This window comes from Schistocerca serialis, chromosome 8 (genome assembly GCF_023864345.2).
Source record: "Schistocerca serialis cubense isolate TAMUIC-IGC-003099 chromosome 8, iqSchSeri2.2, whole genome shotgun sequence".
In the NCBI taxonomy this organism is placed as follows: Eukaryota; Metazoa; Arthropoda; class Insecta; order Orthoptera; family Acrididae; genus Schistocerca; species Schistocerca serialis.
Window position 1 is genome coordinate 427935898 of NC_064645.1, and position 26785 is coordinate 427962682.

General features: G+C 42.3%; 1 protein-coding gene across 1 annotated transcript in view; it reads left to right on the forward strand.

The window, feature by feature from the left end:
* LOC126417050 (atherin-like) overlaps positions 1 to 26544 on the forward strand; it is a 171772-nt gene extending 145228 nt beyond the window's left edge. The window contains exons 4-5 of the mRNA XM_050084942.1: positions 1548 to 1752; positions 26294 to 26544. Coding sequence (XP_049940899.1) covers positions 1548 to 1752; positions 26294 to 26544 — 456 coding nt within the window. The remainder of the gene's footprint in view (positions 1 to 1547; positions 1753 to 26293) is intronic.
* Positions 26545 to 26785: the final 241 nt, after the last annotated feature.

The following is a 26785-nucleotide window of genomic DNA, read 5'->3' on the forward strand; positions in this document are numbered from 1 at the left end:
TTTTAGTTTCTAAATGCAGCTAATTTCACTGAAAATCTTTAAACAACACATAACGACGCTTCGTCACGTTTGTTGCAAGTTCTGTTCTGAGATGAAGAGGTTAGTGCAGGGTAGGAATTCATGGCGGGCTCTGTAAAAACTGTCAGAATACTTATGACTTCTCCAAGAAAATATAATCCCTTTGTACTCATTCTTGGAGTACAATGACATTCTTTAAACGTGTTCTTGTGGATCTGCATCAGGAGTCCGGTATCCTAGAGCTCTCAACAGTCCATAAGGAGAGAAAAACTACAAAGCAGACTGCCATTTAACTGCGCTCTAGAAAAAGTAGTCAAAAAGTGGAACACAAAGGCCGCTAGCGGAATCCAAAGAGGAACAAACTATAAAGGCATCAAAATCAATGTCCCAGCTTTTGCAAGTGAAATGGCCGTACTAGCCGAGACCTGAAATGAAGCCAAAAGTCTGACTCTGAAGCTAAAAAATCTTCTTCACAAAGACTATATATTGGAAAACATAAAAAACACAGAGAACGATTTTAAATGAGAGCTCAAGAAATAGAAATCGTAAAAGAACTCAGAGATCTTGGAGAATGTTTTGGCTGGAATGTCTTTGAAAGAAAGGTAATGGCATCTATAAGACATAAGATTGAATATAGAAGAAATAAAGTTGAACTGACTTCCAGCTCGCTAAAAACACATGTAACAGAAGTCCATAGCATGGACTGCAAAAGTAAGATGCAACTACACGGCAATCAAACCGAAAGCCCTACATGTAGATGAAATATTGTCCATGCCAACTGAAAGGGTGGAGATCAAAGACAGGAAGATATTAAGAAAAATCCAAGGCCGCATATTCCATAACAATAAACTAATCCATGCCAGAAATGACATTCTTGACCAAATAACTGAAAAACTCTCAGACACTAGGAGTAAAAGAAGAATCCATTTTTATGGACTCGTCGTGAGAATGAAACCAACTAGACTAACAAAAAAAAAAAAAGCTTTTCACAACTTCCAAAACAAAACTACAAAAGTTAAATTGAGTTAAGGATAAGGAGGAGAATTTAAAGGAAATCCAAATCACTGAAAATAAGCTCACAGATGAAACAGCAACAAATAAATTTCATAAAATAAAAAACACAGGCAGGAAAGGTTTCAAGTCAAAATCAAAATACCAGACGAACGATAAAAATCTCAGAAAAAGAAAGGTATGTTAGATCAGAAGGAATGCAACAATACTGGGCTAAAAGAAAGAAGCAGAACACAAAAAAGTGATTAATCTAGCGTACTAGAAAGTCGGATGAAACGAAAGGAGAAGAAAACGTACTAGAGATCGGAATTGTGGAGAGTGAGAAGAAAACAGTTCGTCTTGTGAGTGACTGTTTTGATTGGTTCGGCTTGCGAGTGGATTTCTGTAAGAGGTCAAGCTCGGTTACCGTGGAGGCACGGCGTAGGCGGGAGTTGGCCGTGTCTCCGAAGAGACGGGCAAGGCGCAGCGCGGGCTGCCTACCCGCAGAGCGGCAGGGGCCGGAGCGGTAACCGGATTAGGCGGCGGCGATACGAGAAGCGGCGAGTCTGGGCTCGTCGCTAATTGGGGGCGGTGGCGGAGGCGGTGTGGCGGTCGCGCCGCCCCCGAGCCCGCAATCAGCCCCCGAAAGGCAGCGCCGCCGGCGCGAGGTGACCAAATCGAGTTACCGCCAGCCGCCCCCGCCCCCACCTCCTCGCTCTTCACCCCCTGGTCCTTCTCCTTGCGGTCTCAAAAGAGACCACCTTGCCCACCTCATCCTCCTCCTCCCTCACTTTCTCCACCCCCTCCTCGTCCTGCTCCATCCGCCGAGCTGCTCTGCCGACGCTAACGGAGTTTCTTAAAAAATAAACTCTCTTCCTGCCTTTCCTCGGAGGGTTAAGAAATCTAATACGCATGTACAATGAGCCGCAGCGCCGAGGAAAAGTTTTGTCTCCCACGAGACAGTAGCCTTTTTCATGAGCAACTTATGTACCGGAGGGGAGTGAAAGCTGTACGCCACCCGCTGAAGACACTTGAGGTCTCTAACTTCCGCCCTTGCTTGTGCCTAACCGTGCAGGCCATGTCCATTTGATTAGAGAACAAAGGCATTCTTTTATCAGTTTTCTCTCGTATGATTGTGTTCAGTTTTTTAGTTTATTTGCAGTCGATTTGGAAGAAACTAGAGCTTCATCTACATGCAATTGAGCACTGTTATCAATATGATATACCACCTCAAGTAAATCCTGTTAATGTGCCCCAATATTTTCTATTTTAGTAACTATAAGAAGAATCTGACAGTTATCACGCTATTGGACGTTGGGGTACGCAAATAAATGAAAACAAACACCGCTGAGTGGAGGAAAAGTAGTAAGAGAATAATTTTTGTTCTGTATAGCAAAATACACTCCTGGAAATGGAAAAAAGAACACATTGACACCGGTGTGTCAGACCCACCATACTTGCTCCGGACACTGCGAGAGGGCTGTACAAGCAATGATCACACGCACGGCACAGCGGACACACCAGGAACCGCGGTGTTGGCCGTCGAATGGCGCTAGCTGCGCAGCATTTGTGCACCGCCGCCGTCAGTGTCAGCCAGTTTGCCGTGGCATACGGAGCTCCATCGCAGTCTTTAACACTGGTAGCATGCCGCGACAGCGTGGACGTGAACCGTATGTGCAGTTGACGGACTTTGAGCGAGGGCGTATAGTGGGCATGTGGGAGGCCGGGTGGACGTACCGCCGAATTGCTCAACACGTGGGGCGTGAGGTCTCCACAGTACATCGATGTTGTCGCCAGTGGTCGGCGGAAGGTGCACGTGCCCGTCGACCTGGGACCGGACCGCAGCGACGCACGGATGCACGCCAAGACCGTAGGATCCTACGCAGTGCCGTAGGGGACCGCACCGCCACTTCCCAGCAAATTAGGGACACTGTTGCTCCTGGAGTATCGGCGAGGACCATTCGCAACCGTCTCCATGAAGCTGGGCTACGGTCCCGCACACCGTTAGGCCGTCTTCCGCTCACGCCCCAACGTCGTGCAGTCCGCCTCCAGTGGTGTCGCGACAGGCGTGAATGGAGGGACGAATGGAGACGTGTCGTCTTCAGCGATGAGAGTCGCTTCTGCCTTGGTGCCAATGATGGTCGTATGCGTGTTTGGCGCCGTGCAGGTGAGCGCCACAATCAGGACTGCATACGACCGAGGCACACAGGGCCAACACCCGGCATCATGGTGTGGGGAGCGATCTCCTACACTGGCCGTACACCACTGGTGATCGTCAAGGGGATACTGAATAGTGGACGGTACATCCAAACCGTCATCGAACCCATCGTTCTACCATTCCTAGACCGGCAAGGGAACTTGCTGTTCCAACAGGACAATGCACGTCCGCATGTATCCCGTGCCACCCAACGTGCTCTAGAAGGTGTAAGTAAACTACCCTGGCCAGCAAGATCTCCGGATCTGTCCCCCATTGAGCATGTTTGGGACTGGATGACGCGTCGTCTCACGCGGTCTGCACGTCCAGCACGAACGCTGGTCCAACTGAGGCGCCAGGTGGAAATGGCATGGCAAGCCGTTCCACAGGACTACATCCAGCATCTCTACGATCGTCTCCAAGGGAGAATAGCAGCCTGCATTGCTGCGAAAGGTGGATATACACTGTACTAGTGCCGACATTGTGCATGCTCTGTTGCCTGTGTCTATGTGCCTGTGGTTCTGTCAGTGTGATCATGTGATGTATCTGACCCCAGGAATGTGTCAATAAAGTTTCCCCTTCCTGGGACAATGAATCCACGGTGTTCTTATTTCAATTTGCCAGGAGTGTATTTCACACCTGACGTCCTCTACATCCAGAGCTCTGGAAGCCACAAGTATTCCTTTTCAGTCAGCCATTCACAGATCAGATTGACGATGAATGATGCCGTTTAAACGATTTTCTAAATATTTCCGAGATGAAAGTCAGGCTGTACATCTACATCTACATTTATACTCCGCAAGCCCCCCAACGGTGTGTGTCGCTCCGCACCCATACTTCCAGATATTTTACAGAAGTAACTGCTACCAGTGGTTGTTCCGCTATCATATAATCATAGAATAAAGGATCCTTCTTTCTATGTATTCGCAATACATTACATTTGTCTATGTTAAGGGTCATTTGCCACTCCCTGCACCAAGTGCCTATCCGCTGCAGATCTTCCTGCATTTCGCTGCAATTTTCTAATGCTGCAACTTCTCTGTATACTACAGCATCATCCGCAAAAAGCCGAATGGAACTTCCCACACTATCTACTAGGTCAGTTATATATATTGTGAAAAGCAATGGTCTCATAACACACCCCTGTGGCACGCCAGAGGTTACTTTAACGTCTGTAGACATCTCTCCATTGAGAACAACATGCTATGTTCTGTTTGCTAAAAACTCTTCAATCCAGCCGCACAGCTGGTCTGATATTCCGTAGGCTCTTACTTTGCTTATCAGGCGACTCTGCGGAACTGTATCGAACGCCTTCCGGAAGTCAAGGAAAATGGCATCTACCTGGGAGCCTGTATCTAATATTTTCTGGGTCTCATGAACAAATAAAGCGAGTTGGGTCTCACACGATCACTGTTTCCGGAATCCATGTTGATTCCAGAAATGACATGATACGCGAGCAAATACATGTTCTAAAATTCTACAACAGATCGATGTCAGCGATAGACAAGAAAGACTGTAGCTTGATTTAATACGATCGTAAATAATGGATTAAAATGTTGCGGTCTCGAGTCCGAAATTTACCTTGTGCAAGTTTTTCGTGTCAGTAACCTACATCCATTTCAGCCTGGTCTCCCCAATTCGATCACTTCTTATTTACACTGTTTGTCGTCCTAGTTTCAATTTCTTATACGACGAAATTCCACATAAATACTTCGAGGAAATAGTTTCCTAATATTTAAATTCATACATGAAATGTATTCGAAGTTGGGAATACGGACAACCATTTGCTGTATAATGGGAAGACGACAATGAAAATTTGTGGCTGACCAGTACTTGAACCCGGATCTCCCGCTTATCGCGAGCGGTGTCCTTACCATTAGGCTATCCGAACACGACTCATGGCCAAACCTCCACATGTCGTGAGCCATGTGTCTACACACCGGCACTAGTACATTTATTATGTATAAACTTTAAAATTTTAAACAAAGTGCTAATTGCACCTGAAATAAAAATTAAAATGTTTCTTGAAAGTCTATGCATTACAGCACCTTATCGGTTTGTTCGTTGCCGCGACAGCCAACCACTTTTGTTAAATTTTCTGGAGTCTAGCTGAGTTTCCTGTCACATAACACATTTTCCATCTGAGAAAATGACCCCTTAACATCTACAGAGGAGGAACTGAAAAATGGTGTTTTCGAAAAATTCTGATCTTGAAAAATTTAGAAACATTTCAAAGATTCAACAACGTGGCAGTTTTGTATTATATTTGCTCCATTGTAGGGTCCATTTCTCTAGCAGTTGACTCATCACCTTGTAAAATTTTTGGAGATTTCCGTTTGTCAAGATCAGGATTTTCCAAAAACACAATTTTGCATTTTTCCCTAACTCATGTATATCACTTCCCTGGCACCGTCTGCAGTCTTAGAACTCCATCATCCAGAATTTTCGCTGATGTCGTCAAAGGCTTCCCAGTCCTTTGGCAGATCACATGTGGCAGGAAACCGGATTCGGCAGCAATAAAAGACAATATGTTGCTGTCGGTTGCATTATCGCCTTCTTCGGTTGTCGTTGACACGTACTATTGACACGTGTTGAGATCTCCTTGATCACGCCTTGTGAACTACGAGCCTGTTTTCTTCAATATAGCACAAAATGTGTTCGCAGGAACTTGTCAGTTTTAACGATCCAAACTTTGATGAAATTGTTAGTCACTGGATGGAGGGAGATGCCAGTGACATAGATCAAGTCGCTTCTCACTTCCGAAGATTCGAGAGGTTTCCTTCCTGCTGCCACAGAAGGTGCATTAACCTCCAGAGCGATCACCACCTTAGCTACAATTGCGAAATTTCATGTGTTGTGGGTTGGCAGGAGAGCCAACACCGGGTACTAGAGGAAGCAGAAAGGCACGCGTTTTAGCTCACGCAGGCTGGCGTGAGGTCTGGAACAGGACAAGGGAATTAGACTTTAGAAAAACGGACGTAGCTGGTGGAATACTTAACTTTAATCGATTAGTGATGAGCGTCGCTCTTGACTGTACATGACTCAGTATCAATAGTAATTGGTAATGGTGCCTTGCTAGGTCTTAGCATATGACGTAGCTGAAGGCTATGCTAACTATCGTCTCGGCAATTGAGAGCGTATATTGTCAGTGTACCATCGCTAGCAAAGTCGGTTGTCCAACTGGGGCGAGTGCTAGGAAGTCTCTCTAGACCTGCCGTGTGGCGGCGCTCGGTCTGCAATCACTGATAGTGGCGACACGCGGGTCCGACGTATACTAACGGACCGCGGCCGATTTAAAGGCTACCACCTAGCAAGTGTGGTGTCTGGCGGTGACACCACATCATGCATAAAAAACTGCTGCAGAAATCAATGTCCCCAGTCTGGTTGTGATAGGTCGAGAGGACGGAGGTAAATCTGGAACTCAGCCCACGACGTGTGGTCCTTGAGATCGCGCGAGGTTGGTTCTTGAAGAATGCTACTATACACCCTCTACCCTGACACGTATTAATGACACGTGTTGAGGTCTCCTTGACCACGCCTTGTGAACTACGTGCCTGTTTTCCTCAGTATAGTACAAGATATGTTAGCAGGAACTTGTCAGTTTTAACCATCCAGACTTTGATGAAATTGTTAGTCGTTGGATGGAGGGAGATGTCAGTGACATAGGTCAAGAAATAAAAGAAGACGATATTACAATACCCAGTGATCACAGTTCTTCTAGTGGAGGATCATTCAGAGGAGGGACTTCAGGACAGTTGTGGGGGAGATCTTTCTGTTCCTCCACTAAAACAAAACTTTGTTAAAATCAATTGTGTTTTGTGTAGCGATAAAGGAGAATCTGTATGCCAGCACTGAACGCCAGTTTTGCAGACTTTCTTTTTGTACCGATCGAGGGTAATTTTTATGTGCAAATTTAAACCCTGGAATGTACGTTTATTTGAAAATTTAATTGCTACAGAGATACTGCTATTTTTCAGAATGTAGAATTCAGATTTCTAACAGTTCGTTTATGTGTGCAATTTTGAAAAGACCGCGCAAAAGTATGTGATTTTGCGTGACAAAAAGTAAAATACTGCAGGCTTTATTTAGTGCAATAAGATCAACAGGGTTCAAACAACAGTTAAATAACTGTAAAAATAAATGTTGTACAACTTTAAAATTTCAAATGACTTGTGCCTCAAAACTCGGTTAAAACGCAGGGGTCTCAGAAACACTTCGAAGTATGCGTTACAGAAAAGTCACTTCATGAGCTAAGGGATAGATGTTTGAACCCTTCATGGAGCTTTCACAAAGATCGTCTTAATACTGGAAATCAATTTGTCGACATCAAGAAACAGGCTTCATATCTCTTCTGACACATTGTGGAAACCATGTGGTATGAGTGTCATGTGAAACATATTTGAAAGTAGCACTTTTAAAGTTGTCTCATCCTTTTTTCATGTGTGGTACAGCTGGAGAGATGAGAAGTAATACAGTGTCGTATTGAATTTGTGGATATAGTAGGATCCAGGTGTTCATTAGAAGATGCTAGGCTGTTAATGGAAGAGGCCATACCTATGCAATTTGATACAATTGAAATCTCACCCACTTCTCCCTCTGAAATTAGGAAAATAATAAACTTGCTTAAAAGCAAAAACTCACATGGAATTGATGGCATTTCCAGCAAAATACTAAAAGCTTGTTCTCAACAGATAAGTAAGATTCTCAGTCACCTGTGTAATAGCTCTCTGGAACAGGGCATTTTCCCTGATAGACTGAAATATGCTATTGTTATACCTTTGCATAAAAAGGGGGATAGATCTAATGTCAACAATTACCGTCCAATCTCCCTTCTAACAGCTTTATCCAAAATTTTTGAGAAAGTAATGTATTCAAGAGTAGCTTCACATATCTGTAAAAATGAAGTACTAACAAAATGTCAGTTTGGTTTCCAGAAAGGTTTTTCAACAGAAAATGCCATATATGCTTTCACCAGTCAATTTTTGAATGATCTGAATAACCGAACACCACCCATTGGGATTTTTTGTGATCTCTCAAAGGCTTTTGATTGTGTAAATCATGAAATTCTGCTAGACAAGCTCAAGTATTGTTGCATGAGTGGGACAGTGCACAAATGGTTTAATTCGTACCTAACTGGAAGAGTGCAGAAAGTTGAAATAAGTAGTTCTCGTAACATGCAAAGATCAGCACATTCCTCAAACTGGGGAACTATCAAGAATGGGGTTCCACAAGGGTCAGTCTTGGGTCCTTTGTTGTTCTTATTATATATTAATGACTTGCCATTCTATATTCATGAAGAGGCAAAGTTAGTTCTCTTTGCTGATGATACAAGTATAGTAATCACACCTGAGAAACAAGAATTAACTGATGAAATTGTCAATACTGTCTTTCAGAAAATTACTAAGTGGTTCCTTGTAAACGGACTCTCACTGAATTTTGATAAGACACAGTACATACAGTTCCGTACAGTGAATGGTATGACGCCATTAATAAATATAGATCTTAATCAGAAGCATATAGCTAAGGTAGAATATTCCAAATTTTTAGGTATGTCCATTGATGAGAGATTAAATTGGAAGAAACACATTGATGATCTGCTGAAACGTTTGAGTTCAGCTACTTATGCAATAAGGGTCATTGCAAATTTTGGTGATAAACATCTTAGTAAATTAGCTTACTACGCCTATTTTCACTCATTGCTTTCATATGGCATCATATTTTGGGGTAATTCATCACTGAGGAATAAAGTATTTATTGCACAAAAGCGTGTAATCAGAATAATAGCTGGAGTCCACCCAAAATCATCCTGCAGACATTTATTTAAGGATCTAGGGATATTCACAGTAGCTTCTCAGTATATATACTCTCTTATGATATTTGTTATTAACAACCAAACGCAATTCAAAAGTAATAGCAGTGTGCATAACTACAATACTAGGAGAAAGGACGATCTTCACTATTCAAGATTAAATCTAACTTAGGCACAGAAAGGGGTGAATTATACTGGCACTAAAGTCTTTGGTCACTTAGCAAATAGTATCAAAAGTCTGACAGATAACCAAGTATTTAAGAAGAAATTAAAAGAATTTCTGAATGACAACTCCTTCTACTCCATAGAGGAATTTTTAGATATAAATTAAGAAAAAAAAAGAAAAAAAACAAAAATATTGAAAAAAATAAAAAAATAAAAAATAAAAATAAAAAATAAAGAAAAACAAAAAAACACAAAAAATAAAGTTGTTATATTAACTTAAGTATGTTGTTAAATTAACCTAATTATGTCATGTACTGGAAAATTCGACTCGTTCCACATCATTACGAAATATCGTATTCATGATCCATGGAACTAGTATTAATCTAATCTCTAATCTAATCTAATCAAGCAACGTTAGCTGTAATAAATTCGTAAATAAATGTATGATACTTTTCCTCCTGAAAGCAGTAATCATTTTACTGGTCGCCTTCTGTAGGAACAATAATACTGGCGATAAAACTACGGTAGGATTACACGAGTCCCCAATTGAAGTCCTGAATTCTTTCTCATTTTTTACTTCATTTTCAGTGCCGGCCGGTGTGGCAGTGCGGTTCTACGCGCTTCAGTCTGGAACCGCGTGACAGCTACGGTCGCAGGTTCGAATCCTGCCTCGGGCATGGATGTGTGTGATGTCCTTAGGTTAGTTAGGTTTAAGTAGTTCTAAGTTCTAGGGGACTGATGACCACAGATGTTAAGTCCCATAGTGCTCAGAGCCATTTGAACAAGCCATTCATTTTCAGTGATTTTCATTACTTTGTCGCAGCATTCAAAAATGGCTCTGAGCACTATGTGACTTAACTTCTGAGGTCGCCTAGAACTTAGAACTAATTAAATCTAACTAACCTAAGGACATCAGACACATCCATGCCAGAGGCAGGATTCGAACCTGCGACCGTAGCAGCGGGGCGGTTTCGGACTTAAGCGCCTACAACCGCTCGGTCACAGCGGCCGGAGCACGGAAGTGTTTCCCCGTCAGTAAAAATGTAACTTCGCAATTTACTGTGTGGAGGAACACCGAATATCGGCATGATACTAGCTACCTGACACAAGACTGTCGCAATGAAAGTGAAAGGAAAAGAAATTTAGAACAATAACGGAACTGAGTTTTAGCCCTGGTACGCATTATTCTTTTGAAGAAGGTATGAATCGATTGGAAGACGGATTAACCCGACCGATAATTATAGACCTTACCTACTGTTATCTCTTTTTATACTGCACTCATTACTGTTTTTAATAATACAAGAAAAAATAATAATAAAAAATGTCACCAAAGACATTTATTTCCCCAATTAGGCATTTACGTAAAAACGGACGAAAAAGACAACATAAATCTACGGCATTTTAAGCACAAAGATGAAAATCGTACAGATTCACGTTCAGATTGAAGACAGATTTTTAACTGGTTTAAAACGGCATTCTGCCGAAGTTCCGATCTCTGTCCATTGCCACGCAGATGCTGATGGCTCGTTGAGGTGTAGCATTCGCAGAACACGCCTTTTGTGGATCCCACTACCACATTCAAGCCACCCCACAATTACCAGGCTAAAATGTTCGTTGCGTTTCTCTCAATAGTTGAACTTCGTTTACGTTAGCGTATTTTATTCTTCATACTTCCAGTTTCTTGCATTTTTATGATGTTTCCGAGACAGATCGTGAGGGCTTTGCACGATCATGGTGTCATCAGTAGAGATCTGCACCGCTGCCCTAACAGTTTAGCGACGTTCACAATAAAAGTAAACTATATCCACTTTTTCGACGGTCGAATACATTGTGGAGGTCTGAACAGCTTCATCATAAAGTTGTCTGATCGCTACGTCAGTAGAGCACAGGCTGATTGAGTTCAAACGCGAAGGAAAGGTGCACCAGAGTTACGTGTTTGCTTGCATTTGTTACAGCTGGAGGTTCGTGTAATCTCTCCACCTAGCGGCGGGTCAGTGGTTTGCAGCGATAGTATCTTTTTAGTTTTGCTCAAGTTCCTCACACGTCACGTCGTTTACATCCAGAGGATGTTCCCAATGCCACAGACAAAAGCTTATAATTATATTTCAAAAAGCTCGATGTCTTAATTCAGCAGCTATGGACATAAAAATTATTTGCGTACGACACACTAAATTTGCCTTATTGCTCATTATAATTGAGCGAAAGCCGACCCTCTGTTTGGTACTATCTGAGTCCAGTAATCAACTGAAAAATACTAGGCGGAATTGTGAGACCGTAATAAAACATATTGGTAGGGTTAAAGGTCATAGCGTTGTTAAATCATTGTTTTCCCGCTTGGAGAAACTGAACTGTTTAGTTCATTTTTTTAAATAATCCATAACATGACATTTATTAAAATAATCCATACCACTGTACTTTACTTAATAAATATATGAAAGTGATAGATTATTTTATCAAATGCACCAAAAGCTTCAGTTTCTCGTAATCAGAAAACAGTGCTTTACGCCAATATGATTTGTAACTCACTATCTGTATGATATGTAATACCTTTTAGCTGTTTGACCACATTGTCAAAGGTCTTTGCGTATTTAAAGTAGTGTACACGGTGACAACTATTGAACTATATGAAAAAACGTAAATTAGTTGCAATCCACGGCGTGCAAACACTTTATTCAACATGTAAACGTCACTGCAGATATCCGGATTTAGGTTATGACATGTTCGATGTACCTGCCATCATTGGTGAGGATGTGGCGCAGACGAATAGCGAAATTCTGCATGACCCGCTGAAGTGTCGGAATATCGATGCTGTCGATGACATCCTGAATGCTGTTTCCAACTTACAATGGTTTTGAGGGTATTGTTGTACTTCTTGTCTGTAATATAGCCCCACAAAAAGAAGTCGCACATGTTCATACCCGGAAAATATGGGCTGTCAATCGAGGCCCATGCCAGTGGCCCCTGGGTACCCCGAGCCAGAATGCGGTCCTCAAAGTGATCCTCCAGGATATCAAACACTCTCCTGCTTCGATGGGGTCGAGTTCCGTCTTGCATGAACCACATCTTGTCGAAATCAGGGTCACTTTGGATAATGGGGATGAAATAATCTTCCAAAACCTTCACGTATCGTTCGGTAGTCACCGTGCCGTCAAGGAATACCGCACCGATTATTCCGTGACTGGACATTGGACACCATACAGTCATCTATTGAGGATGAAAAGACTTCTCGATTGCTAAATTCGGATTGTCAGTCCCCCAAATGCACCAATTTAGCTTATTGACGAGCCCATCCAAATGAAAGTGGTCTCCGTCGCTAAACCAAACCATACTAATTTCCATCATGCCCCGCGGCCAACCGTGCAGTTTGAACGTCCTAAAGCAAAACGTTCAGAAGTTATGACGATTTAATTTAATAAAGTTCAATAACTGTCAACCTGTAGATGTACCTCTTAGGAGCGCCGAGTTGTACTGCATAATGTCTTTCGTTTTTACAAGATTCTGAATTGTCGTTCATAACTATGTCTTGTGTCTTATTTCGCTGTTTCGTTTAAATCTTCACAAAAATCTACTGCATACTGTTTACAATTGTTCTTATTGAAATGCAACCAGTCTCCGCTGTAGCAAGTGTTGTCGGCATGTGTTCGCGTCATGTCACAAAATACTCCAAATTATTGGTGAATACTGCAGAATTTCACTATCAGGGTGACGACCTATAATTTTCCTTCACCGAGTCTTGTGACTTGGTTATTGCCTATTGGCAACAACAGCGCTTTGACATGTGTTCTTGATCCCCATAACCAGGCAGAACGATTTCTCTTGTTATTCAAGAACAAGGTAACCAGAAAACTTGTGCGTCTGACACAATTTACTTGTACTAAAATTACAACCGTAAAATTTTTTGTTTGTAAACCAGTACCTGTGTTAGCACAATACGTATCCAAGGATTAAAGGCTTGCTGTAGATCGCCTTGCTTTTTTCAGTCAATATTTCTGGTAAAAAATTAAAGTTCCTCCTCCCATCTAAAACACTGGATGTGCGTAGTGTCGCTTCTCACCCCAAGCCATTCTAATTCGAACTTATACCCATGTGAAGACTGTCTACCTCTGTAGAGATTCTGTTAACAAACAATCTTCGTAATTTATCTTCTGTGATGCGTAAATTAATCTCATACATATAATAATAATCAGTCCCATGGTGATTCTTGCTGTGGTCAAAACGAATTAAATGCAGCAAATCAAGTAAATACGAATATTTATTTACTCATGCTCTTAATTAGTTGATATTCGTTCATGGAATATAAAAACATATGAAGAAGAAACTAGCTTCCAAAATAATTTTTGTTCTTTATATATTAAATTCTTTTACCATTAGTTAACAACTCAGACGTGATAAAGGATATGTTGAACGCCGTACGTACAAGCTAAAAGCACCCAGCAAACAAGAAATCAAACATTTCTGTACCAACATAACGATACACTTATAAAGCTAAAGGAAGCTCAGTGGCGGTTAAGGAATATCATTTTGCTGTATTTATGGACAACAAAAACTACTTAATTGTGGGTGTGGGTCATAACATTATCATTAAGACATGTTTACGTGCATAGTTTCGGTAGTGCAGGTGAATGTGAATGTACATTTCGTGTTGTACGCACTGTACTTTTATACAGCCGAGGGATTAATTACTGCCGGCCGAAGTGGCCGCGCGGTTCTGGCGCTGCAGTCTGGAACCGCGAGACCGCTACGGTCGCAGGTTCGAATCCTGCCTCGGGCATGGATGTGTGTGATGTCCTTAGGTTAGTTAGGTTTAACTAGTTCTAAGTTCTAGGGGACTAATGACCTCAGCAGTCGAGTCCCATAGTGCTCAGAGCCATTTGAACCAATTTTTGATTAATTACTGCATAGTACGATGTCTTTACTTCTTGCCAGATGAAAACAATTCTACTAGTGACACAGAACGAACTACAGAACTGCTGAAATTAATGTGCAAGAAGCTTTTCCGTTTAAATTGACAAACGTGTACACTTAAACCTTCATGACCATATGGTGGATTTATGATTGACGCTACACTGTTTAAATTCCAAAACTAAATGTATTGCTTTCTTTAAGTTTCAGGCAAAAGCAGTCATTAATTAACAACATTCTCAATTTTTCACTAACTGTTAATTCAGCGTAGAGTACCACCACTCTAATTTCAAAGAAATACGCACACATGCCATACATAACTACACTTAATAATTACGCTTTACAACTATAATACAGTTTGCTTCTACGTCAATAGTAGTAGAATCAAAACAAATCCGAAAGCCGTGTGGTCTCCTTATTTTTTCAAACAAGCGATTGACGAAAGGAGTATACATTATCTGTGTGATGTCCTACAGTGCAAGTTAAGGGAAGCTGAATGTGTTGATAATACCTACTGGTGCAAGGACAAATTACCTGAAGTTGTAATACACATAAAAAGCGAACATTAAGGTGATTGCGCATCCAGATCGTCTGAGAATGTGACTGCATGAAACAAAACAAAAACCCAAATGAATGTTTCAGTAATCCGACTTGGAATCGATGCCTCAAGACAACTTTTATTTCTAAGAATAAAACTGAAATTTCTGTGAATAATGTTTCTTAAGTTCCACCAGAATTTGTATTACAATCATAGCTCTACAAAAGCTGGGGCTTCAGTCAGGGACTCAAGGGACTTCACATTTTACGTCTTGAAGGACGATGACAAACGGTAAGTTACTGAAAGAGTGTCTTAACACATGGATGCATACATAACAAGGCTCTTTTCGACCAGGCCACATTTTCGTTGCTCGAATGTCAAGCGTGCTTCAGCCTTCTTGTTTTCTCAATACCGAGGTGAAAGCATTAACATCTTTCGAGCCAAAGACCATACTAAAACACATTCGTAACCTTCCATTTTTTGTATTTTGCGTAATCTTTGAAACACAAATTACTTTCTTTAGGAAAAACATTATTTGGTGTATGTCAAGCTAATCGTATTTGTCCTTTAATTTTGTTATTCTAAAACTCTAATGCATGACGACGATCTTCTATCCCACCAGCTAACAAACTAAATCTGTTTGTCTTTGCTCCGAGTGGCATTTTATGTTGGCAAGATTACTTAACAACAACTGACACATTGTCAAAAAGTCAGAAAGCTACAACCTAGTATTCTTTCGGAAGTAAGTGTTTTCCTTTACGCCAAAAATGTTTCATGTGAGCATGACTTTAGTTTCAAAAACAGAATAATTATGAAAGATAATTTTATCCTTTACTTATAGCATGAAATCCATATTTTCTGTTAGAAGCAAACATCATCTATAGTAAAAAAAAAGAGATCAAAAATTTGAATTAACCGTTTCTGAATTATTTGAAGGTTAAGTGCTCTCTTAACAGAGCGATGACGGGTGTTCAGACAGTTACAGACCGCAGACAAATGAATCCATGTCCTCGAGCGTTGCAAGTGAAGACAGCAGTAAAGCTTCAGATGAGACGAACTACGGAAATGCTGAATTCTGTTTCGGTCGTGATGTAATTCAGTAGAGTAAAAGCGGAAGTGGAGTACACAACAACACGAAAATCCACCTGGTCCTGTAAAAGGTACTGTAACTGCCACTCCTAACAACGCGAGGGACTATTTTATCTCGCTACGAATTTTGGAGGCGATAGTGGAGTGTACCAATTTAGAATGTACGAGCTTTGTTATTATCAAGAAAAAAATCGCAGGATGTTATTCCTGAGAAAATGAAAGCATTTCTGAACTAATTATTGTCTGTGTAGGCAGAAACTGCGTTGAGCCAATCTTAGAGTTATTTCGCGATAACTTCCCCAATTATAATTTTCAGTTGACACATTTGAAGAGAGAGGGAGAACCTTCAGATTCGATGACGAACGGACCAGCCGCAAAAATGAAAGAGATAAAAACAGTAAAACTTCATGGATGTGTGAACTACAAATCGTCTTAAATTCTGTACCGATGTACAGAGTCTGCGTGAAAAATGTATACACAATTTAAGGAACGAAAAGTATAATTTACCTGTTTATTTTACATTTAAAAATTGATTACACATGTTGTACAACCTTCATTTTAGAACATGGTTACTTTAAATGTTCAAAATGTTCACCGTTGGTGGCTATACACATAACAGAACGACGAGCGGTCGCCGCAACTGCGTCAGTTACAGTGGAGATCGCTGCATATGTCGCCGTAATCTCCTGGCGAAGTTCCTCCACGTGCGTGGCTTACGTCAATAGACGTTATCTTTCACAGTTCCCCAGAAGTAAAAGTCCATAGGTGTTAAATCTGGCGACCGTGGAGGGAATTCAATGGCCCTTCTCCGTCCAATCTAATTCCCCGGAAAATTGTCATCCAGGAAAGCTCGTACGGCTAAGTGATAGTGTGGTGTCGTCCGGTCCTGTTGGTAGAGCACCTCTTCATCAGCTCCATAAAGCGCACGTATACCTGGCAAAACTGATGTGCGTAACATTTCCAGATACATTTTTCCACTGACAGAAGCATCAAAGAATAAGAGTCCTACCAAGCCCCTACATGATAGTCCACACCACATATAAACCCTTGGTAGGTTGACCGCTTTATCCACATAAACATGCAGATTTTCCGGTGCCCAGTACACACTGTTATGCCAATTCACGTTTCCATTAAGTTTAAATTGTGCCTCGTCACTCCACACTACCTTCTTCACAACTTGTTCGTCATCAGTTACCATTTGCCGATCCCATTCGCAAAACTGCATCCGGCGATCAGGATCGTGATCATTAATTGCGTGCAGTAACTGTGGAATCTAAACTTTCCATTTTGCAGCTTTCATAATTCTTCGTACACTTGTACTGCTAACTCCCACTTAACATGCACATTGCGTAGCAGACTTCTCTGGAGAATTAAAATCCGTTTCCAGCACGAGAGCCGACGAAGCAGGACTTGTAACTGTTCACTGTCTTCCTGATCTTCCTTTGTGAACATAAAAAATCGTTCAATGCAATTCAAACTTGTCAATGATTCGTTTAATCGTTAGGCGGGTTGGCGGGTCTGTTTAAAACGCCCGCTTCCACTGACGTTGCACTTCAACGGCATTATCAAACTTGAAAAACCAATTCATAATACATTTTCGTTGCTCGAATGTCAAGCGTGCTCCAGCCTTCTTGTTTTCTCAATACCGAGGTGAAAGCATTAACATCTTTCGAGCCAGAGACCATACTAAAACACATTCGTAACTCAAATCGAACGACAATATCTATATCTCGATAGAACCTGACAAAGACTGTATACATTATTCTGGCGGACTCTGTATTTAGCAGCATATAACAAACTGCACATGAGAAAAGTTACTCGTTGCAGAAGCGCAGCTTCACTCATGTCCTGTTTCATAGGGCCTAAAAGTCCAGTTAATAGAAACTTCTGATTCAATCTTTTTACAGAAATTACTTTTAAATTTATAAGTTTTCTTTGCGGATATTTATAATCATTGTTCTTTCTGCAAAAATCGTGCAAGTTTGGTACAGAATAGAAAGTAAGGTCACACCTATTAGACGAACTATATTGAGAGCAAATGACTTTTCGATTGTCAAATTTTCTCTTCAGGTAAAGGTAGCACGTTGGTTCATAGCGATATTGACGATACTCAACCTACAGACTGCTAATTTACTAATGATAAAGAGAGTTAATTTGCATAATGTAGTAGGTGACATGGAATTCTCGATAACTCATATCTCACGCCAGTTATGAGTGTAATCTAGTGTCAGTAACAAAGCTAAAAGCTGAGTTGTGAGCTTTTTTCGCATTATGACAGTTTACGGAACCATTCTGGAAATCACCAAGTGAATACTTAATTAGTGACCTATATCATTTATTGCTTCCTTTATGACTCTTAATAAACATTATGGAAGCTTGACTATAACATGTTAGAAGTAGCTTCTGCCATTGACAACAATCCTACTTACATTAAGGGGATGTTGACTATCTTTGGCCCGAAAAAAGCATGTTCTTTGAGAATTTTTTTCTCGGGATGTGTTGTAGATTTCAAAATGTTTCTGATACTTCCTCTATAAACTGGAATCTTTTAGATCGGAAATGTCGAAGAGGAAAGGCGGAAGTGCCGTCGGAACGAAACAAAATTTCGATGTCGACCTCCACGCGCGGTATGTCACAGGTCAGCCGGCTCGTCTGAAATCAAAATTGAGTTGAAGTTAGCGAAGTATATAACATTCTTTAAGAGTTGTACCTCGCTTAAGTTATTTGGACCATATAAACAAAATGGCGGCCATTTGAAAGAAATAGGTTTTTTTTATTTATTTTTCGACTTCGTCGGGGAAATAAAAATATTTATAGTTGATGGATCGGAATAAAAGTGGCACAACTCCTAGACAATTTAGTTAGCTTCGTTAGAAACAAAGAATCATGCCAATCGGTTCAGTAGATATGAAGTTACTATACCGCGCGATGAAAAAAAAGAGTCATTTCGAGAAAAACGCGTTTGAAGTTTTGATTGCATATACATGCAATATTATGCAACTTACGTTCAATCTGCTATTAAGGGTCCATAAACTAGTCCTTCCTCTTCCTCATAGAGGGCGTTCTGCTCGATCTGGGACATCCTACGCTGCTCCAAAATCGCTTGTACGACCGGTGACAAGCGGCTTTCGGCCGCTTGAATTCGGTGGTCGTCCGAATGCTTGGCGAACTGCGTCGAATAGAGTCCCAGGGTAACGTCCATCGTTGTCATGGTCTTCAGAATTGCTGAATACCCTTCGTTGAAGCGGCTCACTGCTAGGAAAGTCGCTATCTCCACAGTCTTCGCACCAGAATGCAAATGCTTGGAGGCCAACTTCCAAACACACGCGTTCAAACTTTCATTTGAATTTTGTGTGTTTCCTCCCAAGCACCTGTACAATAACTCGTCCTCCGAAAGGGCCTCATAGATCGGATGAATCACTTTTTGAACTTCTTTGGAGAGCGGCTGGTCGTGTTGATATTCGTCCAGATGTCCGGTAGCCTCTGCAATGCGCCACTTGCACCAACTAGTTTCTCCAGCCGGACAATTTTGGTGTTGTGGGTGGTCATCCGTCGAACACTTGTGGAACTACGTTGCCCAAATTGCCTTCTTCATCTGTTCCACCGAATTGGAATGCCGTCGGATTGCCAAGCTGTAGTACGTCGTAAGCTCCTTGATCCCTTTATCAGTTTTAGTCATGGGGAGGCACCTAGAACAATTTTTCGCGGCTGCAATGTCGAAATTCCCGAAAAAAACTGGTGCGTGAAAAAGGCCGATTTCAGGCAGGTGCATTTTTTTGTTCAACTGCGAATACCAAACATTTCCGTTCCGTATTCGGAAAAGCCGTTTCAGGGGTGGATTCTAAACACTTTTATGGATCCAAAAATGCAATTTTAAAAAATCGATTTTTTTAACCAAAAGATAGTAAACCTTGCCTTAAGAATAGAAGAAGAGAATTAATATCTAAGAAGAAAATGGAAAATTATAAAGTATACGAAATATAATGAGAACAAAAAGAACGTGAGAGATGATAGAAAAATCCTTTACAAATAAACTTAAACCGCCTTCATTAAGCCGATTTAATGGTGCCTCAGAATGACTAACAGTTACATTTATGTATCATTTTCTGAACTATTCCTAGATTACGCAACGCTACAGGTTCACCCTTAAATACGGTTGTCTACAGCTTGAAAATTGTTATATTTAAAAGTTGCAAACTGAGTCCACAGACACAAGAGAGCAGGCGTTTAACTAGTTCTTTCGTTTGACGTTACAACAGGTGTTTATAATTCTACACTGCTAACCTATGGTGAGAGTGAGGTTGTTGCAGTTAACGCATGGTCCCTTTCGCCGGTCGCCTGCGCCGCTATGGCTTCCATAGTGGTCATTATCACTTTCGCTTGACCTTTCTTATGTTAGTATATCGAACCGAAATAGTGATTATGGGTTACAAAGTATCTCCTGTAGTGTGTCAACCAACACCCCGTCGACAAAATTTAGAAACTTTTTCAGGCCCATTTTTACGGTGTTTTTGTACCAGGAACCCATGGTCCCCAGCGGATCGTTGCAGAGTAAAAATGTACGAGGGTCGATCCGAAGTAATGGCTCTTATTTTGTTGCGGTGACTCTTGATGTCCGCGCCAGGTGTCGTTGGTGTAGGGCTAGTGCTTGGACCTTCCTGATTCATTTTCAGGTGGTTCCGTTGTTCTGCGATAGCTGGCGCCAGGAGAGGAGTGTTCCAAAATAAAGTCTGATATGGACGCAGCTATAAAATAGCGATGACAAATTGAATTCCTTGTTGTTGAAGAAACTGCGCTGATTGAAATCCATCGACACTTGCTAAAGGTGTATTGGGACGATAGAATAGACGTGAGCAATGTGAGGCGATGGGTACGGGATTTTCAAGGTCGTGAAAGGGATGTGCTTGACAAGCCACGGCTCGGTCGACCCTGCTCAGCTGTCATCCCTCGCAATGAAGAGCATCTTGATCAACTCATCCGTGCTGATTGGTGGAAAATGACCAGAGAATTGTACTCAGAGTCGTCTGTAATGCCTTGGAAATAATTTTGGAACATCTTGGTTATCGCAAAGTCTGTGCGACGTGGGTCCCGCGGATGCTTACAGAAGAACGAAAAAACTCATCGAATGGAAATTTGTCGGGACTTGCTGGGCCAAAATGAGGCTGAAGGTGACAGTTTTCTGAATAGCATCTTTACCGGAGATGAGACGTGGTGTCGCAACTAAGAGCCGGAATCCAAAAGACACCCCATGGAATGGCGACACTCCAAGTCTCCGCCAAAGACACAGCCGTCTGCAGGTAAAGTGATGTGCACAGTCTTCTGGGATAGCCACGGCGTAGTTCTTTTAGATGTCCTGGAGCTTGGAGAAACTGCCAAGTCAGCACGCGACAGACGACACTAAGCTGAAATCCCGAATTTCCAGAGTAAGGCCAGAGAAGAAGACCAACTTTCATCTGTAACGCCAGGCCCCATTCCAGTTTTTCGACCACGCAACTCTGCAAAATCTGGCTGGACTGTCTTACCACATCCACCATACAGTCCCGATTTAGCGCCTTCAGATTTCTGTCTCTTTCGGTCTCTGAAAGATGGACTACATCGCGAACATTTTCAAGACTCGGATGTTGTTGGCAAAGCTGTGAGGAAGTGGTTAGCCTCAGTTGGTTCCGATTCTTACAAGAGCGGGATGCAGGCTCTGTTACATTGTTGGCAAAAGTGCGTAACTAATGGTGGTGACTATGTGGATAAATGACAGTCTGTAGCTGAAATATTGCTCTATTTAGCGGTTCTGTTGTGATTTATATGTTTCCTGTAGTTTCCATGAATAAAAAAAGGTGTCATTACTTTCGGAACGATACTCGCAATTATGATTCATTCGATTATTTGTCCCAATTGCTATGGTTTCTGTGAAAACACCACAACTGTAATAGAAAACCTTGTAACATGTAGACACTAAACGCACAGCCACAATAGAAAACCATGTAACATGGAGACACTAAACACGAAAGGATCCGCTCTCTCCTAGGCACCTATGTCCAGATACAAAAGTATTGCGATACGATTCATGCAACTGCAAGAACAGCTCAGAGTAGCGTTTTTGCATTCGTTGAACCCCATAACACGAGGCGTATGTAGCCCAAGTCTTCGTCAGTAAACGTATCCGTAATGTAGTGTATCACTGTTAACGTACAGCCAACACTGCCGGAAATACAAACCCGAGACAGAACCGGGCGCGCTTGAAGTCAAAGAGCAAAGTGGAGATTACTATTGACAACGGCAAATGCCGTGTTTGATGGAAGAAGTTTGTTTCTGAACAATCATATACAACCGTTCGCTGGACGAAAGATCCGTAGCCAAACAGTGGAAAGTTGCACAGGTCACACCAATATTCAAGAAAGACAGCAGGAGTAAAACTGCGTGCCTGCGGAATATAACCTCAGTTATGTGGCTGGATTCCTGATTTCCTGTCAGAGAGGTCACAGTTCGTAGTAATTGACGGACAGTCACCGAGTTAAACAGAAGTAATTTCTGGCATTCCCCAAGGTAGTGATATAGGCCTTTTGCTGCTGCTTATTTATGTAAACGATTTGGGAGACAATATGAGAATTCGTCTTCGGTTGTTTGCAGGTGATGCTATCGTTTATAGACTAGCAAAGTAATCATAAGATCAGAACAAATTCCAAAACGGGGTAGAAAAAATATCTGTATGGTGCTAAAATTGGCAATTGACCCTAAATAACGAAAAGTGTGAGGTCATCCACAAGAGTGCTAAAAGGAATCCGTTGAACTTCGGTTACACGATAAATCAGACAAGTCTAAAGGCCGTAAATTCAAATAAATACCTAGGAATTAAATTACGAACAACTTAAATTGGAAGGAACACTTACAAAATGTTGTGGGGAAGGGTAACCAAAGACTGCATTTTATTGGCAGAATACTTAGAAAATGTAACAGAACTACTAAAGAGACTGCCTACACTACGCCTTGTCCGTCGTCTTTTAGAATACTGCTGCTTGGTGTGAGATCCTTAGCAGATAGGATTGACGGAGTACATAAAAAAAGTTCAAAGAAGAGCAGCAAATTTTGTATTATCGCGAAATAGGGGAGAGAGTGTCCCAGAAATGATACAGGATTTGGGGTGGACATCATTACAACAAAGGTGTTTCTCGTTACAGCGCAATCTTGTCACGAAATTTCAATTAGCAACTTTCTCCTCCGAATGCGAAAATATTTTGTTGAGGCCGAGTTACACAGGGAGAAATAATCATCATATTACAATGAGGGGAATCAGAGCTCGCACAGAAAGATATAGGTGTTCGTTTCCTCCGCGTGCTATACGACCTTTAAATAATAGAGAATTGTGTAGCTGTTCGATGAACCCTCTGCCAGACAGTTAAATGTGATTTGCAGAGTATCCATTTAGATGTAGAAGAGGCAAGCGCATACCATTGTCATTTTCGTTGCTGTCCAGTTACTTTCAGTTTAATTCAGATACAAAGATAAATGAGCGTTAAGTAGTCAAACGAAATGAAATTACTCTGTAACGAGACAAAGAGGAACACTGACCCCTTATACCGAAATACTCAAAGTGTCTCTAATCAACCTCCAAAATTTTGGTTTCCTTTATTGACATACGGCTACCCATCACATTCACAAAATATCTTCCTCAATGATTATTCTACTATGGACTTCCTTAATTTCTGCTTACAAAAAAATCTGGTATGAGTAAATGATCGATACAGTGCAACACTAGAAAATACTGGCAGCGATTATACCATAATAACAAAAAAAATGTAGCATCATGCAAAAATTCACACATCATGTACACTGAGTCTCTAAATAGTTATATCACACATATTTAACTGACTGAACATCGCATTTAATACTGGTGCACTTTTTTGGGTTGACAGCAACATTGCTGTTGTCGATGTCGTAAGAGGAACCTTTGCGCTGATAAAGGATTTTTGTCGTGTCTTGCATTTGGTACACGAGGCTAGTAAATGATTCAAGTTACCTTCTTCATTACAAAAAGCACATATTGGAGATTCCTCCAATCCAATTCGGAACATGTGGACTGGCGATTAGCCGTGATTTGAGCGCATGAGTGTAGTTGTTGTTATGAATCGTCTGCTCGTATTCCGATCAGTAAACCAGACAGATTATGCTGTTTTACGTTGCAGCTGGAAATAAATGTACATCTTTTCAAATCTTGGTCGAACCGTCACAATTTTGTCAATGGAGTTGGATTTCAGTCTGTATAGAATTACTGAGCAGCATGTCTGCAAATGTAGTGTGCATATTGTGTTGCGTACTGTTAGTGATCGTGTTTTTAGGAGTGGCCCGTTCCCTATATTAATAGATTTCATTCTGTTTTTAATTCTACTTCTTCGACACAAAAGATGTAAGTGCTTTATGAATTACTTGTTGCGGATTATTCGTGCGCGATTGTTTCTCGATCTTTGACCGCGTCCTTCCGCTGTGAATAGTTTCAAAAAAATTGTTCAACTCAATGGCTGTCGATGAGCAGTAATCTGCAAAAGTGTTTTTGGCCTTCGTAGCACACTTCATGCATTAAACCTCAACGGAAAAAGGTTCACAGCGGAAAATTCTGAGCTTACACACACAATTTGCCTGTATCGCAAAGTGTTTGTTATACAGTACGACACGTTTTGGCCACAGACATTGTCTGATTCAAATAAAACCCGAAGCATAGCTTCACCGTATTATGTCAGCAACTGTCACGGATATTACAATAATAGAGTCTGATACTTAATACTGTAATGTTCAGTATATTTGTTGAAGTTATGTATTGAATCTACGCTTCAGCTATCGTTTTCATCTGTCGGCAGCTGTGGTTGGTTGGTTGATTGATTCGGGGCAGGGGACCAAACAGGGAGATGATCGGTCCCATATGATTAGAGAAGGATCTGGAAGGAAGTCGACCGCGCACTGTCAAACGAACCATCCCGGCATTTTCCTGAAACTACTTAGTGAAATCACGGAAAACTGAAGTCAGGATGGCCGGATGCGGGTTTGAAGCATCGTCGTCCCGAATGCGAGTCCAATGTGCTAACCACTGGGCCACCTGACTCGGTGGCTACGGTCGGAACACGTCGTAACGAATAATAAATTGCGATCTAGGTAAATTCCGGATGTAAATGCTAGAATTGGTAGCCTACTTGTATAAAGATTTCCTGTCGTGTGCAGTGAAAAATATATTAACTTACCAAATATGTTCAGTTAGTGACGGACGCCTTTAAAGTAAGGTAGACTGAAGTCACGCGCTTCTGCATTCGATTCTTCTATTGCTCAAAACATTTCTCCATGCATTCGTCGTGAGGCTGCGTAGAAGCTCCGTGTTTTTGGTTTTTTTTCTTCCAGCGTATGGCAGAGGACGTATGTGAATCTCTTCGTGGCTTAAAGCCACAGAGAAAGTCGAAAAACAGTCTCACCATTGGAAATCGGGACAAATAACTCTTCATAACACAAGAACTCCCCTTTATTTTCGTGTCAAGCTGTAATCTGATCAGCACCCCAACTGGAAATGTAATTCAATATCAGTCTTTTCCTGATATCTTGGGAGGTCCGACCCGTGTAGTTGGCAATTTTCTTTCACTATCACGTATCCACCCTCTAGTTTCAGCAGTGGATAGTAACTCTGACGATATCTATCTTTTGCACATATACTACGTCCTGTTTCCACCACCAGTACAGACTAAACTCAATGTGGGTTGCCGCTGCAGTGGATTCACGTGGAAAAGATACCACTCTAAGTTCCATTTGCTGGGGGACACTTCACGCCAGCCACTTAGAGCTGCGCTGAGAGCGGTTGCAAACATAACCCGCACATTGATACTTGACGCTAAGGAACGAGTGGAGGGGCCCCGCAGTTCATCGAATACGTCACTCATCCCCTACCCGAAAAAAAAAAAAATAGCCTGCAAGATTAGCCGGCCTTGCAGCTTGGCGAACTTCAAACAAGGTTCTCGCCATTCTGTCACGGAGAAAAGCTCGCCATTCAGCCGGCGAGGGTAAATACAAGTTACGTAAAACTAGGCGCATTGTAATCGTGGACGAGGGTTGTCCGGCCAGCGGCCTGCAGAAAGAGGGCACGGTGGGGGATGCAACCGGGTGAGGGGTGAGGGGTGGCGAGTGAAAGGGTGCTCCGGGCAGGGGAGCGCCGGGAAGCTGCCCGCCGGCGCAGATTACTCCTTCCACCCATTCGAAACAGCATTTAAAGTGCACCAGTATGCAAGGATTAGCAATTGGTAGCCCCGGGCGAGGCTCCTCCTATTCGCTTCCCCCCCCCCCCCCCGCTCGCCTTTAGTTTCCGCGTGCGCAGGGGGATAAAAGAAGCTGGGAGGGGGGAGGGACAGCGAAGAAGTAAAGAGAGGAGACACGCTGCGGAGGGAAAGAGAGAGACAAAGAAGCGCGGACAGTAGCAAGGAGACTGAAGAGGAAGAGGTTAAGAATGGCTCTGAAGGAGGAGCGAGAGAGAGAGATGGAGGGGGACTCTTCTATAGAGGAAAAACAACCCCGCGGCTACTCGCCGGATAAAGAGGGGTTACACAGTAAAGAAAAGTGTGCGCAGAACAAAAGGAGCAGGCAGAAGTGGTGCGTTCGTTAGACTTTGGGACCTCCCAGCAGGCCGGCGGAGCCATTGCAGCAGTGGCAGGTGGCCTCCTCCCCGTGACGTCACGACGCCGCGTCGAGTGTTTGGCCGGCGCGGCGCGGCCTCTGCAGGCGCGGCGAGGCGGTGGCGGCGGCAACGCCTCCCCCTTTCCGGGCCGGCGACTTGTTAAAAGTGGAGGGGAAAGTCAACACGTGGCGCCGCCCTGGTAATTAGAAGCGCGAACGGTACGCACAAAGGCACGCCGATGTCGCGCGCCCGGCCTGACACGCTCGCGGCCAACGCCGCAGCGGGCCATGCATGCCTAATACCGGAGCCTCCTACAGACACAAGGTGCGTCGCACCGGTACAGGAGCAGGAGGCGGTGTTAATTTTTATGCCTCATCACGCGGTGGCCTCCCCGAAATCCGCGCCGCTTGAAAAGAGTCCGGGAACTCGGCTTTAGAGCCGAAT